Here is a 16,499-nt window from a genome sequence, read left to right on the forward strand (position 1 = left end):
GGTTTGACTGAGCACAAGTTACTCGGGAAACTGGATCGAGCCACTACTCGGGTAGTTCCCAGGTTTTCGCTGGTTTTAAGATGGCGCCAGGTCGAAGGTAAACATGGTTGTGTTATTCTTTGTTCCAATTCACAATTTTATGCTTCCCAAAAGGTAATAGCCAGTGTGTGATAAATTATTCGCTGGTAGAATTTTTCAACGTTATTTTCTAGTTTGTTTCTTTCATTTCTTTGTTATAGTCATTTCGAGACTGCACAGTTAAAAATACTAGGCCTAGGCTTCAAGTATTTTGAGCACTGCCAGCAGTGGAGTGTTATTATTTACGGATTTAAAACGTTCACAGCGTATTTTATTGTATTTTATTGTACAGTACATAACTGAGGAAAAAAATTAGCGCTCTAGCTACTCATCCACAGGGGAGGGTTGCAGGGAGGGTCCCTGGGAGGGGAGGGGGGTGGAGACATGTCTAAGATGCTTCTAAGCATCATTTCAGCAGTAAATGCAGTGTAGTTTTATTAGATAGCTCTTCCATCTCCTTGGGTTCTACTTGAAAAATATCTTCTTTCCATTGAATTGATACTAATCAGTCACTAATGATTTTTTAGTGATAGGTAAGTTGGAGGGTTTTATATTTTTTTGTTAGAACAGGGCCCAATCATCCGGGACAAGTAGATATCCCTGCCAGGCAAGTGACTTTTTATTCTCACTCGCCTGATGGGCAAGGGATCAGGTAAGTCCTCTACCAATGAGATAAAAAAAGAGCAACCTGAGACTTGCTCAGAGGAAGCACAATTTGAGAGCTAATTGTCCAAAGAACAAGCTGGAAGTCAAGTTGTTTTTAGCCCTGTAGATGGCAGGAAGGAGAGAAGGGACTTCTTATGACTCATTGCAAATGTTTGTTTTAGAGGTCTATGACTCACTCTTGGTACCTAATTATTCAGGAGAGGGCTGGAGAACTACTTACACTAGCAGCCCATTTTTCTCTTTCTCCTTCTTCTCTCTTCCTCTCCCCTCACTTCTCACTACCCCTCTGACCATACCACCCACCCTCCTTGACTTTGCAAAGTTATAAAAAAGTTACACTTTTACTATTCTGCAGAAATCACCTTGATGAAACAATGTACTGGCAGCAACCAATTTGAAGTATGATTTCTCAACTAAGAAATTTAAGGTGTCATCACCTTCGCTGTCTTCACCTGGTTCATCCTCGACACTATGCTAGCCTTCAATCAATCAAACCTAAGGCTGTGGCATTTGACATGGGTGGAGTGGTGCTCCCTTCTCCATTGCCCTTGATTGATCAGTTTGAAGATAGTCATGGCCTACAAAGAGGTTCTATTGCCTCAGCTATCAATGCTGGTGGCGAGAGAGGTAATTAAATGGACTTATATCATTAACAGTAAGTACATTGTAAAGGTAGGTATAGTCTACATACGGGGCAAATGGCCCATCAGGCTGGAGCTTATCTCAGTTTCTGTAGCATGAAGTGACTAGGAGTATTTTTACTCCTCCCTGGATGGGAGGCTAATCCATTGCACGGTTAGCCCCAACATTAAATTCACCAGTACCATTTGCATACCTGGGTGGAGAGAGGTACTGTGAGAGTAAAGTGTCTTGTCCAAGAACACTACATGTACACAATGTCTCCAGCCAGGGCTTGGATGGGCTCAAACCTGGGCTGTATGATCCAGATCGAGTTGAGTGCACTGACCATCTCCGCATTGTTATTAAAAGTGTTAATGTTTAATTAACCTGTGCTCACTCACTAACTCATTTAAACTCTTTCATGCTAATTTACATGCATTGTCATGACTTCTGCCTCCTTCCTCCTTTTAATATCAAACTACATAAATGTGTGCAAGGGAGGTTGTCTCCAACAGTCCAGGGCTAGTTGATTTTGTAGTCAGGCTAGTCTCACCTCACAGGCAATTAAAATTTTTTCTGGAAGATGTTTGAGTAAATTAAAATAATTTGTATAAAAATTACTTATAGAGGTATAATTATTGCATTCATTTAATTTCAAGTTAATTAATCATGCTTATTACCAAGCAAAACGTTTTTTTTTTTTCAGGGGGGGGGGATGGAAGGGAGAAAGGGGCTCCTCCCATGGGTGGACACCTTCAGGAAGTGAACACGTAGTCACATAATACAAGCCTCATACAAATGCGGCATCTTTAACCTTCCATATATATATAAGTAATTACTTTCCATTAAAGGACACTTTCCCAGTCCCACCTCTGGTTCAACTGTACTTACAGGTGTCTGGGCACAGTTAGAATGTGGAACTCTCCTACCAGGAGAATTTGCTCAGAAATTTGGAGACGTCGTACAATCCATGACCCAGCAAAGTGTAAACATGACAGAGCTGTTACCAAGCATTCAGACAGCAATGTTTGAGCCCTATCCTGAGGTCGTAACGGCAATTCAGTGCATCAGAGCAGAGGGCTTAAAAACTGCCTTAGTAACAAACAACTGGTTGATGGAAAATGGAAAGTCATTTTGCCCAGTAGATGTGGAACATTTTGATGTGGTGAGTTCTTTATTTTATGTTGTTTTTTTTTCTCTCACTAGCAAGCACTGTCAACCCGTTTTCTGTTTATTGTCTTCCTGCTGAAAAGAACAAGAGCAGCTGCTTTCCTGACAAGTCTATAATCACACAACTGTGTTTGTTTCATCTTTCTCCTCTTCTTCCTCCTCATCCTGCTCTTCCTCTGCCTTCTCCACCTCCTGACCAACTCTCCTTCTCTATCCTTGTTGTCCTTCTCCTCATCCTTACCCTTTTCCTTCTCCAGACTCTATCTTTCTCCTTCCCTCTTTTGCTCCTCTGACTCCCCCCCCCCCCTTCTTTCTCCAACACCTCCTCTCTTGTTGTCTTTCTCTTCGTCTGCCCTCGTGCTTTATAGCACATAAATTAAACAAAGTTGTTTTTGATCAAATCATGTCTGGTTTGAGTTGTCGAGATTGAGAGATCCCACTGACACTGATTCCATAATTTCACTACTCTGACACCAAACTCTCATCATCCAAACTCTCATGTGTTTTAGAATATATGCAAAAATTTGAGCCATGCTTAACCCATTGACTCCTGTGCTGCCCGTAACCGCCCGTGACAAACCTTGGCCTTTGTTCCACTACTGATGTCATCAGCTTTGACCAAAATTGGCATCATCAATACTCAACTTCTGCAGAAGGAAAAGATCTTTCCAATGATACCCAGATCAGAGTGATCGGCTCAATAGAGCTGGAAATATATACGAAACGCTCAGAAATTTGAGCGAAAAACTCAGAGCAAAATTTCCTGCGACTACACGTGGCTACTCCAGGGTAAAAATTGCCTGTCTCAACAATGCTTTCTCAGACTATATTGAACTGGAAGCAAGCCCAGTAGAAGGTCAATGACTGCAGCAAAAAGATAAGAAAAGGAGACAAAGGAAAGGCGAAAAAAAAAAAATTAAAAAAACGAAAAGCCTAAAGACGTCACTTTCTCAAAATTTTGATTTCTGTGCATAAGCAAGCAAACATGTCGTAAAACACGATGTTAGTGGAAAGAAAAGCATGCTGTCATGTTGCAAATGCCTTTTTGAGTCAATTGGAGCTAATTTGGCCCATATCCAGCCTGAAAATCTCCAAAATGTCCAAAAACTGTGTTTTTGGCAAAAAGTTCTGGGAGTCAATGGGTTAATCTGATATGTTGCTTGTCTAGGTGTTAGAGTCTGCATTAGAGGGAACAAGGAAACCAGAAGAGCAATTTTATCTCAAGCTGCTTAACAGACTCAAGTTAAATCCAGAGGAGGTGGTGTTTTTAGATGATTTTGGCCAAAATTTGAAGACTGCACAGAAAATGGGCTTTCACACAATTAAGGTACATGTAGGTGTACAGAATAGAATGATAATACTTGGGTCTGGCTGGAATAAAGGTCATGAACAAATGGCAGTCACCTTTGAAACACCTGGCCAAGAGCTTACTTTTGTTGCTAAATATGATTTACAAAATGAAAATATTAATTGAATCATTTCATTATTTTTTGTATCTGATGTGAAGGTTGATGACATCAAAAGTGCTTTACATGAACTGGAGAATGTACTTAGTTTCCCACTAAAAGGTAGTGAAAGACAATAAATATTATATATTAAGAAATAAAATGTCTTTGAACTTGTGCAAAAGCTGAGAAAGACTAGAGAGGAGTAAGCTTTGATAATGCAATTAATTCTTTGCAATCAATCTAGCATCACTGATTATGAGATACGACATACCTCTTGTACATGTATAATGTGGTTGTTTAAATTTGCAGGATTTGTTCCTGGTACCACTGCAGTGCGTAAAGCTCATCAGATTTCTGTTGATTCCCTTGTTGGTTATCTGCAGAAGGAGCTTGGTTTGCACCAAGGAGGTAACGAAAAAAGTTTGTACATTTTATTGACTCTTTTGAACACTGTATGATTCTGTCACTCTAAAATTGTTTCATCTGTTTGGTTATAAATTACCAGCCTAAGAAACTTGCATTCATTACAGCATCACAAGAGAGTTCCACAGCTATACATATTTGTGTAAAATACATTGAGTACTCCCCTGCTTGCATAAATTAAGCTGCACTGAAAATCTGGTCAAATGATGAAATTTCTTGATGTAGTAATGAATGGGATTTTAAATTACCTTTTCAGATCTTCCCATAGTTCGTCAATTTAAACATGGCCAGTCCAATCCTACATACTATGTGGAATATGGAGGACAACGGCTGGTCATTAGGAAAAAGCCTGTGAGTAATTAGCCTGCATTAATTATTGAAAGCAGCAAACAGGAATTATTTGCTGAAGCTCGTGGTATGCAGATCTTTACTGTGTTGAGTCCTTAAACACATCAAGTTGCTGTTAACTCGCCTTATAACTTCATACCACCCTTTTCAAGCTGTATTTGGTTAGGGTGGTGATAATTGGCCTTCTTTGCCAATGTTATTGACTCTGCACAGCTTCAGAGAATTGTTGAACAGTGATGTGTACGGATCCAGGCAGATATTTCCAGTCCAATTAACATCACCATGGCCACCTTTACACTCATCAGTTATTTGTTCTAATTCTCTTGGATTGCATGGCTTCCATGATGATTCTCAAGAATGTCAAATCAAGCCCTCCTTCAAAACACGAACGAACGGAAATTAGCAACTCTTAAATTTCTCATGTATGCCAGTTTTCTCCTTTAACAAACACATGATGTTCTAAGGTACACTAGATGTTCTTTGCCATTTCTCCCTCATTAAGCTTGTAACATGTATTTCCTTCACCACTGTAAAGTTTTGTAGCAAACTACAGTGTATAATTGACATAATATAATGTCATTGCATTTATTTGGCCCAGGGTCCAGTGAAGGTTGGAGTCCCCTTAGTGTAAAGTATTAATAACATTTTGCTGTTTGCTCTACTCCACAGCCTGGAAAGCTTTTACCTTCTGCACATGCTGTGGAAAGGGAGTACAAGTGGGTTTTGATCTCAGTAATTTATCATTCAATATGCTCATGACTGTATCATTACTGTAATTAATTCTTTATATTATTTTGTTCAGGTGGAAATAGCCAGAGGATACACTGAGCTTCTCTTTGTCAACATTACGTCATGACCCAGACTGAATCTCTGCTGAAGTTTTTATCTATAGTCCAGCCAATCTTTTACATTGACAGAAGCTGACAAAAATTAAAATATTATTTATGTTCACTTAATGGGTGTCAATAATACGAGCAAATCTGATCTGTTCTATTTCCAGCAAAGAATTTTTGTCTGGGTTTCTAAACAGCCTTCCTCTTTGGTGTACAAGTCTTGTGATCTTAATGCATATTATTTTTGACACTCTGTCACTTTTCAGGGTGATGAAAGCCCTTGGTTCTGCTGGAGTTCCTGTTCCAAAAACGTTAGCCTTATGTGAGGACAGTAGGTAAGTTATCACAGTGCTTCATCCTCTTTCTCTGTTATTTTATCCATTTGTATCCTTTATTCCCTGATGTTAGATTACCCTCTCATTACCCTTCTCCATCCAGCTCCACACCCAAGCAAATTAGTGAGGACATTCCTGGTCCTCAAACAGACAATCTTGTTTCTAAACTCTAAACTGGCCAGCAAGGTGTCTGGATACTTAACTTGAGATCGTGTTACATCTTTCATTGAATTACTTTCAATTTTGCGCAATAGTCTCATTGTCGAAGCATCAAAGACCATCAAAGTCAGCCTTAGGTGAAACAACTGGCCTATATTCCTTATTTCCCATTAGTTCTTTTTAGTAAAGCCTTACAGTTTAGGTAGAGATGTAAAGGAAGATGAAAAACGATTCTTGCTTTCCTAGTAGTCCCGTTAAACTGATCATTTCAACAGTTGTTCTTGACCTTGTTTAATAACATATGGAGATGTGATTTTTATCATGTGTGGGAACTAGAATATTTTTTTCTTGCACTGTTTTCAATTACATGTATAGCATTCTAGGTACTCCATTTTATGTTATGGAATATGCTGAAGGGCGCTTATTCAAAGATCCATCGTTGCCCGGTATGACAGTGGAGGAAAGGAAAGTATGTAACTTTTTGAAAGCTTTCTAAGTTAAAGTTTATTTCTTTGTTTCTTGCAAAGAAACCTGGTTTAAAGAACTAGCCTTTTAGCCTAGAAATTATGTACCACACGAAAGTAGTAACTAGTATAGGGGGGAAGAATAAAGAATAAAGCCCATTTTTTTGCAGCGGAAACTCATTAATATGCAGAGAAGCGCGTCATTCTAAGGTGATATTACCCAATCCCACCATAGCCTCCCTTATATGTTAGCTATAATTCCCTCAAGGCATGAATCAGTACAATGCAAAAATGCCTTATAAAATTTGCTAAAAAGCTAAGTTGCCCTCCAACCTCACAGAATCATAGAGGATCACGTTATAAGCTGAAACTACAATACTTCCTTAACTGCCACAAAAAGCTTAGCTCAGTGTATATCTATATAAATTCATTCAGTAACTGGTCTCTGCAGGAAATTTATCATGCGATGAACGAGACACTTTTCAAAATTCACAACGTGGACATTGATGCTGTTGGTCTAGGGGACTTTGGCAAGCGAGGTAAGCTTAATACTCTTTGTGATACAGCTAGGGAAACAAGGTGCTGAAACACGTAAATCCTTATAGAAGGTCAGTCCTTGAACCAAATGGTAGCTTGCAAGAGTAGTAACGAGCAGACGAAAGAGAAAGTTGTTCAGTTCTGTCAGCTTCCTATCAGAAGTGTATGCTATACATTTGCCTAGTATCATAATTTCTAAGGAAAAACACAAGGTTGGGCTTAAACAACTATAGATTGTTTCCAACCGTAAAACGGAGGTGCTTGTTCCTCCAAGTGGGTAACATTTGGTTGTTCATATAGGTTGAATGCTTTTTCACAAGATTGTGCTTTATGTTTAGGTAACTACATTCGTCGTCAAACAGAGAGGTGGGCCAAACAGTACGAGGCCAGCAAAACACGTGAAATACCAGCTATGGACAAGCTTATAGCGTGGCTGTTAGAAAATGTTCCGGCAAATGATTCTACAACCGTTGTTCATGGAGATTTTAGGTCACTAGAGCGTGATAAAAATGTATCGTATTGTTGTTGTTATTGTCCATTGTTGGTTTCTTTGTTTGTTTGTTTGTCTTCATTTTAGCATGTACTTTTTCTCTCAGTTTCCGTTCTCTTTATAACTCTTCACAGTTACTTCAGGAAGTAGTTCACGTAAATATTCATGATGTTTTCTTGCATTGTTGCAGGTTAGACAATTTAATTTTTGACGAGAAAAAGCCAGAAGTAATAGCTGTTTTAGACTGGGAACTATCAACTCTGGGTGACCCGCTGTCAGACTTGGCATACAACTGTCTACCTCATCATCTCGCTCCAGATTTTCCAGTTCTAAAAGGTAAAAACTTCATACGCTTAACACATAGCACGGAACAGAAAGCGCGCAATTCTCTAACCCTATCCCTAAAATTGTCTGTGAACAGAATGATGACGCCAAGTTACTCGAGCACTACCTTGATTAATGAGTGTTTATGTCTATGGGAGCATATTGGCTATGTACAGTGTACAAAATGTTATGATACTGAAAAGTTTCTACGCAAAAAAGACAAGCCACCTCTGTTTAAAGTGGGACACATGAAGTTTTCACTGATAAACGAGATGCCTTCTGTCCTAGTAAATTGCGATTAAATAACATCTTTTTCTTTCCTTACTGGCCAGTGAGTTTTTGCTAATGACGTAATGTGAGACAAGTTTTGATCTTCCCATATAATTTCATTGATGACAGTATTTTCGTTTGCTGTTTTTTGTTACCAGGCTTTGCTGATCGTGATCCGAGTTCTCTCGGTATTCCGAGTGACGCGCAGTACATGCAGGAGTACTGTCAGCGAGCAGGGATCCCTCCTGTTGACAACTGGAACTTCTACATGGCATTTTCGTTTTTCCGTGTGGCTGCTATCCTTCAAGGTGTCTACAAAAGAGGCTTACAAGGTCTGTCAATCAGATTTCCAAATAAGGGCGTTAGTCCATGGCATGTGACCAGCCTCGATCTTGGGCGCTCTTGATTCATATCTTGTTTGTTCATGACGTCAAGGTCTCGGGTTTGATTCGCCACCAGGCTTAACGCGCTGCTCCAGTTGGAAAGAGGCGAGAACCCCATCTGACTAAATGTACAAGTTGTCTCAGATGCGACAAGTTTTCTTTTAATAGAGAAAAAAAGAAGGGCAAAAGCAAAATTCAAAACCGATATTGTGAGAAAGTCAAAGGTCGTAGTAGTTACGTAGGGTTTGGTCCATTTGTAGGACAAGCCAGCTCTGAAAATGCCAAAGCTGTCGGTATGCTGGCGGAGACGATGGCGAAGACCGGGTGGAGACTGGCTGGTAAGCAAGGCACTGGGTCCAACAGTGGTGCCAGTGGAGGTGGCCTGGGAGGAGCAAAGAGAATGTATTCCACTTCCTCTCATGTTGGTACATCAGGTAATGTGGTCTGGCGTCTGAACGGCTGGAAAGTACAGATGAAGTTTTCTTTTTATGTTTTTATTAAGAATTTCAAAGATGACATGTACGGTAATGTTCCAAAATTGAAGCGGTCGGCTTTATTTGTCAGTGACAGGGGTGATGTAGGAATTAACTACACCTATACTCCTAAATTCCTTGTATTGTTTTTTGCTCATTTTCTCAGTGATCTCCGGCGTAGAGGTGAACTATATTATAAGAGTATCACCTGATGAGCGTTGTGACTTTTGTCTCTGATGTTGGAATACATGACGTAATAGGTCGTGACATTTACATAGCACCTCGTCGAATTTCCATCCATTCCATACAGGTCTCCTGCCAATTGACCTCAAGGCTCTTCCTTCTCACGTGCAAGAAATGTATAAACAATTATCAGACTTTATGGAGGAACACGTGTATCCCAACGAGGCTGAATTCAACAGGCACCAGGCCTCTGAGCATTGCTGGACTCCGCATCCTTTGGTGGAAGAGATTAAGGTAGTCCTAATCATTGTAAATAACGTCCCCGTTCACCGTGAAGTTTTAAGCGTAAGTTTATTTGTCAATGACTTTCGATATTCATACTCACTCATGTACATTATGAGGGCTGAGTTAAATTGCGTTGACAAATAGCTAGTTATTTTTGAAATAAATTTTAATGGACTGTTGAAATACACCAAACATCATTTAAAGTACAGGAGAAGGCATTTACAAGACAGGCGCGGATCTAGAATAAACGGTGACCAATTTCCGAAACGAGCTAGTTAGATATGAAAGGAGATGGCCCGTTCTAGTTTGTCTATGGTATGCATTGTTCACAGTCCGAGCCTCAAAATTTTCATTTATAGGAAAAAGCTAGATCAGCAGGATTATGGAATCTGTTTATTCCAGTTGAAGCGGATCCTGAAGTCAAATATGGCGCTGGATTAACGAATGTGGAATACGCTTACCTGTGTGAGGTGATGGGAAGATCAGTATACGGACCTGAGGTGTGTGATTAGGCATAGTCATTGTTTTTATAAAAGTAACCAGGATAAAAGGAGTCTTCTGATTGGCCATTTAAACCTTACCTCATACACACACTCTGACAGTGTATTTCGGCAAGGATTGCAGGTTGAACATGACCACTGAAAATAGTGTCTCAAAATTACCTTTTTTTCCGCTTATTTCCTTGTTTATCTCTTTCCTTGACAGATGTTTAACTGTTCTGCCCCAGACACGGGCAACATGGAAGTTCTAATAAAATATGGCACTAGTCAACAACAGGTACGAAAACTAATTGCTAAGAATTGTCCTGAGCGCACCGTCGTGGCTGCCTTGATACAAAAATCTGAATATCTGACCGCTTTTAGCAAGTAATTTATCATGTTTGTTTACTTTGCGGTCTATTTAGTAGTATTCAAGAGAGTGTTGTCCAAAACACCGGGCAGCCGATTCCAATTCACAAGAAGTCTTGTACTGAATCAGAATACGGATTTGAAGATCTCGCGTGAATGTGAGCGTGTGGCATGTGGCAGAACAAACCCGAACAAAGATGCCACAGATTGTCGAAAGGTCATTCACCAACAACAGTTCTGTTCAGAACTACCCCCTCCCGGACGATCACACGTACAAGACGAACTATTGATACTAATTCTACATAGGTACTGATCTAGGTACTGATCTATTTATTTACTGTCAAGGTTTCTAACCTGACATCAATAAAGAAGCACGAATATCAGTGACGAGGTTTAATGTTATTCATTGGCTTTCTTGATCATAGGAGAGATGGCTGCAGCCTCTTTTAGATGGAAAAATAAGATCGTGCTTTGCTATGACTGAGCCTAAGGTCAGGTGATTTTTTTTAGCGGGTTCAATTTAGCCAGCATGACAGGTCTCGAGTTATTATTAACCCTGTAAGCCCCAAGGGTGACCTGCATCAAATTTCTCGTAACAATATAAAAATCACGAGCTCGAGAAAAAGTAGGAAGACCGAAATCAATTCCTCCAAAATTTTATTATAAGACAAAGGAAAAAATGATGATTTGATGGTTCGATAAATACTGTATCCACTTTTCAGCAAACAACCTGTGTTTGTTAATCGAGGATATCTGTTCTAATGTTGATATGGAAGCCTTCAGATACTAGTGGTTCCTACACTTAGCTATGTATAATATTCTGTCAGAGCCATTGATAAAAACAGGCTCTCTTGTGGTGTACATCGCATATTTTAAGATTTACAGTAGCAGAACGTTAGAAATCGCACGAGGGCATTGCTTTCTTTCCGTTATGTAAAAGTGTATTGTTTCCCACTTTCTTTTTGTTTTTTGTTTTAATGCTGTCGTCGTTATGCTTGTGTGATTACCGTTGTCTTTATTGTAGGTAGCCTCATCAGATGCCACTAACATCGAGTCGTCAATTACACTTGATGGAGATCATTATGTCATCAACGGACACAAATGGTGGACATCAGGTTATAAGTCATTTGGGAATTGTTCAATTATGGGCGCTATCCAACTTACAACGGGCAAATGATATCCTTACATCCTTACGTAATAATATTACTTACAAGTCTAAAGTTGCGCCACAAGACGCAGGAGACGCCCAGAGTGAAGTCATAGATTATCAAACCTCTCTTGCTAAAAAAGGATTGCCATGATCTGGGTCTGCTGCGATTATCAGTGAAGATGTTTATGTCCAAGACGATTTGTTTTCCCTGGTATATATGCATTTGTAAACACTGTGATAATTGGGTCTAGATTTACACTTCAAAGCAACCTTTTCAAGTAGTGTGGCATGAATATTTTTGTTTATTTGTCAAATTGTTTACCAATTACAGGTGGCATGGATCCTCGATGCAAGATTTGTATTTTTATGGGGAAGACTGATCCCGATGCTCCTAAACACAAACAGCAGGTAATGGTCGACAAATGGTTAGCATGGTCTTCTAGAGGGATGGTAGGTGATTTGCCGCAAGCCGTGAGTTTGAGATTTGCATTACATTCGAAAACATTGTAGTATAGCGTGAGAAGTAGAGCGGTTTTCAACTGAGTGTCATAAAATTAAAACCAAATCAATTACGTACCAATTACACTACTCGGCCAATCTCAAACCGTAGTAAAACCAAAACCAAAACCAAAGTAATTGCCTGATTACTTTCGACACTCAGTTGTAAACCGCTCGAACCCCCAAATGTCTCTCACTGTCAGAAGTGTTTTTCAAGTTACTTATTCTTGGCTTATCCTATTACTTCGGACGAAAAACAGTGACTGTACGAATAATGTACGCGTTCATCAAATTGTTTGCTGTAGTAGTCCTTTTGTCGTAAGTGAATTATCTATGGTTTCCTTATTTCTTGTCATCACAGCTTTCTTTCCTATGAAGTGTAACTTCAAGTACTTTAATTACTCCCTTGTGTTTTTATCACATCGTAGGCTATGATCCTTGTTCCCATGGACACACCCGGAGTCACTGTTGTACGACCCTTGTCTGTTCTCGGCTACCAAGATCCACCATGTAAATACAGCTTTTTATAATTTCATTTGTTATCCACAATCAACGCTTCCGGTCTTTACGTCTGTGGTATTTTAGTCTGAGTTAGATTTTACAGAGTGGGCGACTGTAATTACCTGCCTAGAACCACATTTTAAAGTGTGGTAAACGTAATGTCTTGATAACTATATCACTTTAAACGAAGCGTGGACGTCCGGATGAGGGTAGTTCTGAAAAGAACTGCTGTTGGTGACTGATGTTTCGAAATCATCATCTTGAGTTAAGTGAATAGTGTTCGTCAGTCGATGTAGTTATAAATCTGATCTTTCCCGTTCGGATAGGTGGTCATGCTGAGGTCATGTTCCAAGATGTTCGAGTACCCAAGGAGAACATTTTGTTGGGTCCTGGGAGAGGATTCGAGATTGCCCAGGTTAGTAGCAGATGAACAGTTTCAACATAGCAAGGTTGGTAATTTTTGGCTACTTTTCTTAGTGACGTGGTATAATCGAAGAAAGCTTGTTCTCGTTACATTTGCAGGGTCGCTTGGGTCCAGGTCGTATTCATCATTGCATGCGTCTGATAGGTCAGGCCGAGAGATCCCTGGAACTCATGATTGACAGGGTAAGTTATTGTACCCAGCCTCCACTCTAAATTGGAACTTAACCTCCACACTAACCTTACCTAACCTCCACACTAAATTGAAACTTTTTTATTGTAGCGTTACTCATAACCGCGTTTTCTTTTTCGTGACCAGGTCAGGAGCAGGGTGGCTTTTGGCAAACCACTGGTTGAACAAGGAACCATTTTACAAGACATAGCTGAGTCTAGAACAGAGATTGAACAAGCCAGGTGGGTCAGCTTCCGTTCTAAATCCAGTTTCTCCTTATATTGTCTGTACATTGTCAAGAAGCTGAGTAGTGAGAATAAAGAAATAATCACCAACTAAAGGGTTAGCAGTAAAATTGTCACAGCTAGCTTTAAAAGTAATGAAAAGCAATCGATAAAGAGAAGAAGTGTTTTGATCTTGGGGCAACATTGCCAAGATGAACAATGATTGCAAAGAAATGTGCACCGACTAAAAAGATGCCTTCAGCCAATTATATTATGGAGATTAATCAGATCTTTGGTAAACCTTCTGTTTCACTTAAGTCAGTTCATTTTAAAAAAGTTGCATTTAGAGCGCGAAAAAATGTCCACAGTGAGTCCCATTTTTTTTAGTGACGTGACATTTTCTTTTGCAGGCTTCTGACACTGAAGGCTGCCCATTTAATGGATACAGTGGGAAATAAGGTCAATATAACTCTGTTAACACATCTTTTCCAACCTGAAATTTAATCACACTTTCTTCCTCATTTAGTTTTCTCTTCATGTCTTAGGTCGCTGCTCCAGAGATCGCCATGATTAAGATTGTTGCACCCCGGATGGCACAAAATGTCGTCGACAGAGCTATGCAGGTTTGTCGTGGACTCAGTTAGAAATGGTTAGGGCTTAACCCCTTTTTCACTTTTATTTTGAGAGGGTGGATGTGGACGATTTATGCTCAAATAACGTTCCGTGGTTGACCAGCACACTCTGTAAATTTTCCCTGTGTTTCCCCGCAAGGAGTAATTTCCCTTTGTATTTCTCATTTCCAGGCTTTTGGAGGAGCGGGTCTTTCTTCTGATCAGCCGCTGGCCCAGTTTTGGTCGTGGGCTCGCATTCTTCGTCTCGCAGATGGTCCTGACGAGGTGCATCTTGGGGCTGTGGCAAAGCGAGAAGTAAAAAAAGCTAACGCCAAGGAACAGTAAAATAAAGTGTAACAGATGACAACAGTATATCAAGTCCTGAACTCTAGCTTCGTGTTCAACATTCTTTACAGGTGCTGATACAAAGACTGTAAGATGTGTTCCTTCTGCTAAATGTACAATGTCCATTCGCAGGCGACCAACGTTCACAGAAAACGATTTGAATAAAAAAAGCTTTTTTTCCGGACCAATTTTAGCGTCTTATTAAAGACGAACTATATTTCTATTTCTCTTATGCAGAAACCCGTTACGTAACTGATCTGGATTTCAGTCAGTTAAAGAGAAAGGAAAAAAAGAAATAACCAATAAAGGTCAGACTGGGTGGTCAAAGCGCGCAATGAAAACCTTAAAACTGTGCTTCCTAATAGGAGTACGTTCTTACTTTGTTTAGGTAATAATATATCTTCCGTAGGTATTCTATTGTTATGATAAGTTCAACTTAAAAAAGGGAAATGAATTTAGGAATTAAGTAGAAAATCTATATGGTACTTTTGCCACAGCTAGTTATGCAAACGGGTGTTTTTATAGGATTGGAAAAAATGGTTAAAATATAACGTGGAATTGATAACTAGGAAATGAAGAACGTGTGGGATTGATCGATCCTTTTTATATTGAGTTTTAACAATGGGGGCCTTCATCCGGGAATCTGCGTAGACTTTTAATGAATTGATGGGTGAGGTCGGAATCACAAACTCTGTACCGGCGATAAAATATTTTGGTTATTCCTAGCGACTTTTGCTAGCAAGCTGTCAAAGTATGATGCAAACTTTGAATACGGAAAACTCTCTTTATTTAATTTCTGATTTGACTGTATAAACTGTACTTTTCGAATGAATTCGTCACGAACTTTACAATTGGTATATGCTTAGCAGATGGGCGGTAACCTAATAACAATCTTCTCTACTTTCTTAGTCACTTCTGTATCAACAGACGGGGGGACTACATCTACATTTTCCTTGGCAGCATGAATCGCTGCTACCAACGAACCTTCTTGATGCCCCCTTAAATTAATTTTTACTCCAGCTACAGGAGACGGTTGCCTTAGCAACACAGTGGGTTGCGTATAAAGGGATTTGAAAAACTCGGAGTTGCTCATAAAATACCTATCTCGCATTGGAACCCAATTGTCCTTGAAGCCTGAATAGGACGACGATGCTTTAGCATCGTTCAGTTTGAACACAGAACAAATTTTACCTTTAAGGTGTTCAGGGGTGATATCATATTTATCAACCTTTGGCAGGTGAAATACTGGACGTTCATCTTGTTTCCTGTGCTTTAAAGAAGCTATTGCAGACCTTATCATATTTTCAAGGCGATAGTTCTCAGATCTTAGATCGTTAAAACAGAACGGTTTCTTTCCCTTGTCAGAGGCCGGTTTATAATGAATTTGCTTCCTCTCAATGTTGTTTAATGCAACCTTTTCCTTTAGGCTGACTCGCTGACCCTCCAGTACAGTGGAAGACGAGAGTGAACTCATATCTTTGTCAGTCTCCTTACAATCTTTCTTAGTTTCTTCTTGGCTCTGATCTAAAGATTCTTCTACGCTTTGAGAACCAGACGAAAACGATGAGTTCTTGCTTGAGTTTTTAACTTCTGGCTTCAGTCCTTGAACTTGGAGTGAAAAGTCATAGCATCGTATTCGTAAAAGAGCTTGTAGATCATTCTTCTCTTCGTGGTTTAGTCTCTTAGTTTTAGCAAGAGCTGGCAACTTAATTTTGCTTTTTTCTTTAACGTCCGTTGGCGTTGACACTTCATTAACTCGTTGACATGAATTCGCCGTAGATTCTTGCGCCAAGCCGGCGTCTTTTTCTGTTTCTCTTAGGCGAAACAGGTTTGTCCCAGTAACGGACATATTGCACTCACTGATAACTGATCGCGGCATTGCGAGCAAGTACTTCAGTCAGTTTGATTCTGCCGTTCTTTGAGAACTTTTCCAAAATTGTCGGAATTTGCACAAGAGACCGAATTTTCGATTAAGAAGAATTATCCGTCTGTCAGTTTTGTGTTCATGTCATCAAAACATAAATTTGGGTTTGTAGACGAGTAGTGCGGCGTAATCTGTATGTGTTCCAGATCAGCCGAGCTACTTTGATGAGTTGATTCGTCTGAGAACGCTTGTTGTCTAAATGTATCCAGACAGATGATTCATCTCAGACGTCTAAGATGCACATGTGCATTGTTTTAAAGCTTTATTCGCAAGATTGTTTCTTTGTTGTAAGCATTCAATGTTCATGAAAAAACAA

The 16,499-nt window shown here is 39.7% G+C and overlaps 1 protein-coding gene across 3 annotated transcripts; it reads left to right on the top strand.

The window, feature by feature from the left end:
• Positions 1-80: 80 nt before the first annotated feature.
• On the top strand, positions 81-15,046 carry LOC145463349 (acyl-CoA dehydrogenase family member 10-like). 3 transcript variants are annotated; one of them, XM_081447101.1, is made up of 28 exons: positions 81-97; positions 1,100-1,371; positions 2,259-2,530; positions 3,704-3,862; positions 4,043-4,103; positions 4,293-4,391; positions 4,663-4,757; positions 5,424-5,470; positions 5,854-5,922; positions 6,457-6,550; positions 6,997-7,084; positions 7,421-7,571; positions 7,763-7,908; positions 8,325-8,498; positions 8,810-8,983; positions 9,333-9,499; positions 9,850-9,990; positions 10,196-10,267; positions 10,764-10,829; positions 11,363-11,453; positions 11,820-11,896; positions 12,415-12,496; positions 12,814-12,902; positions 13,010-13,093; positions 13,227-13,321; positions 13,714-13,762; positions 13,849-13,926; positions 14,107-15,046. In XM_081447101.1, the coding sequence occupies exons 2-28, from the start codon at positions 1,146-1,148 to the stop codon at positions 14,257-14,259; spliced, it is 3,099 nt and encodes a 1,032-aa protein (XP_081303227.1). In that variant the 5' UTR covers positions 81-97; positions 1,100-1,145; the 3' UTR covers positions 14,260-15,046. The 3 variants fall into 3 exon arrangements, with proteins under 3 accessions (XP_081303227.1, XP_081303226.1, XP_081303225.1); XM_081447100.1 differs by having other exon boundaries at positions 83-153; XM_081447099.1 differs by lacking the exon at positions 81-97 and having other exon boundaries at positions 161-1,371.
• Positions 15,047-16,499: the final 1,453 nt, after the last annotated feature.

The sequence above is a fragment of the Orbicella franksi genome, chromosome 12 (genome assembly GCF_964199315.1).
Source record: "Orbicella franksi chromosome 12, jaOrbFran1.1, whole genome shotgun sequence".
Taxonomy (NCBI): domain Eukaryota; kingdom Metazoa; phylum Cnidaria; class Anthozoa; order Scleractinia; family Merulinidae; genus Orbicella; species Orbicella franksi.

Coding starts and splice junctions, on each gene's coding strand:
- LOC145463349 (XM_081447101.1), top strand. CDS start 1,146: ATGATTTCTCAACTAAGAAATTTAAGGTGTCATCACCTTCGCTGTCTT. Junction 5,923..6,456: donor GCCTTATGTGAGGACAGTAG/GTAAGTTATCAC, acceptor TTACATGTATAG/CATTCTAGGTACTCCATTTT. Junction 13,927..14,106: donor TCGTCGACAGAGCTATGCAG/GTTTGTCGTGGA, acceptor TCTCATTTCCAG/GCTTTTGGAGGAGCGGGTCT.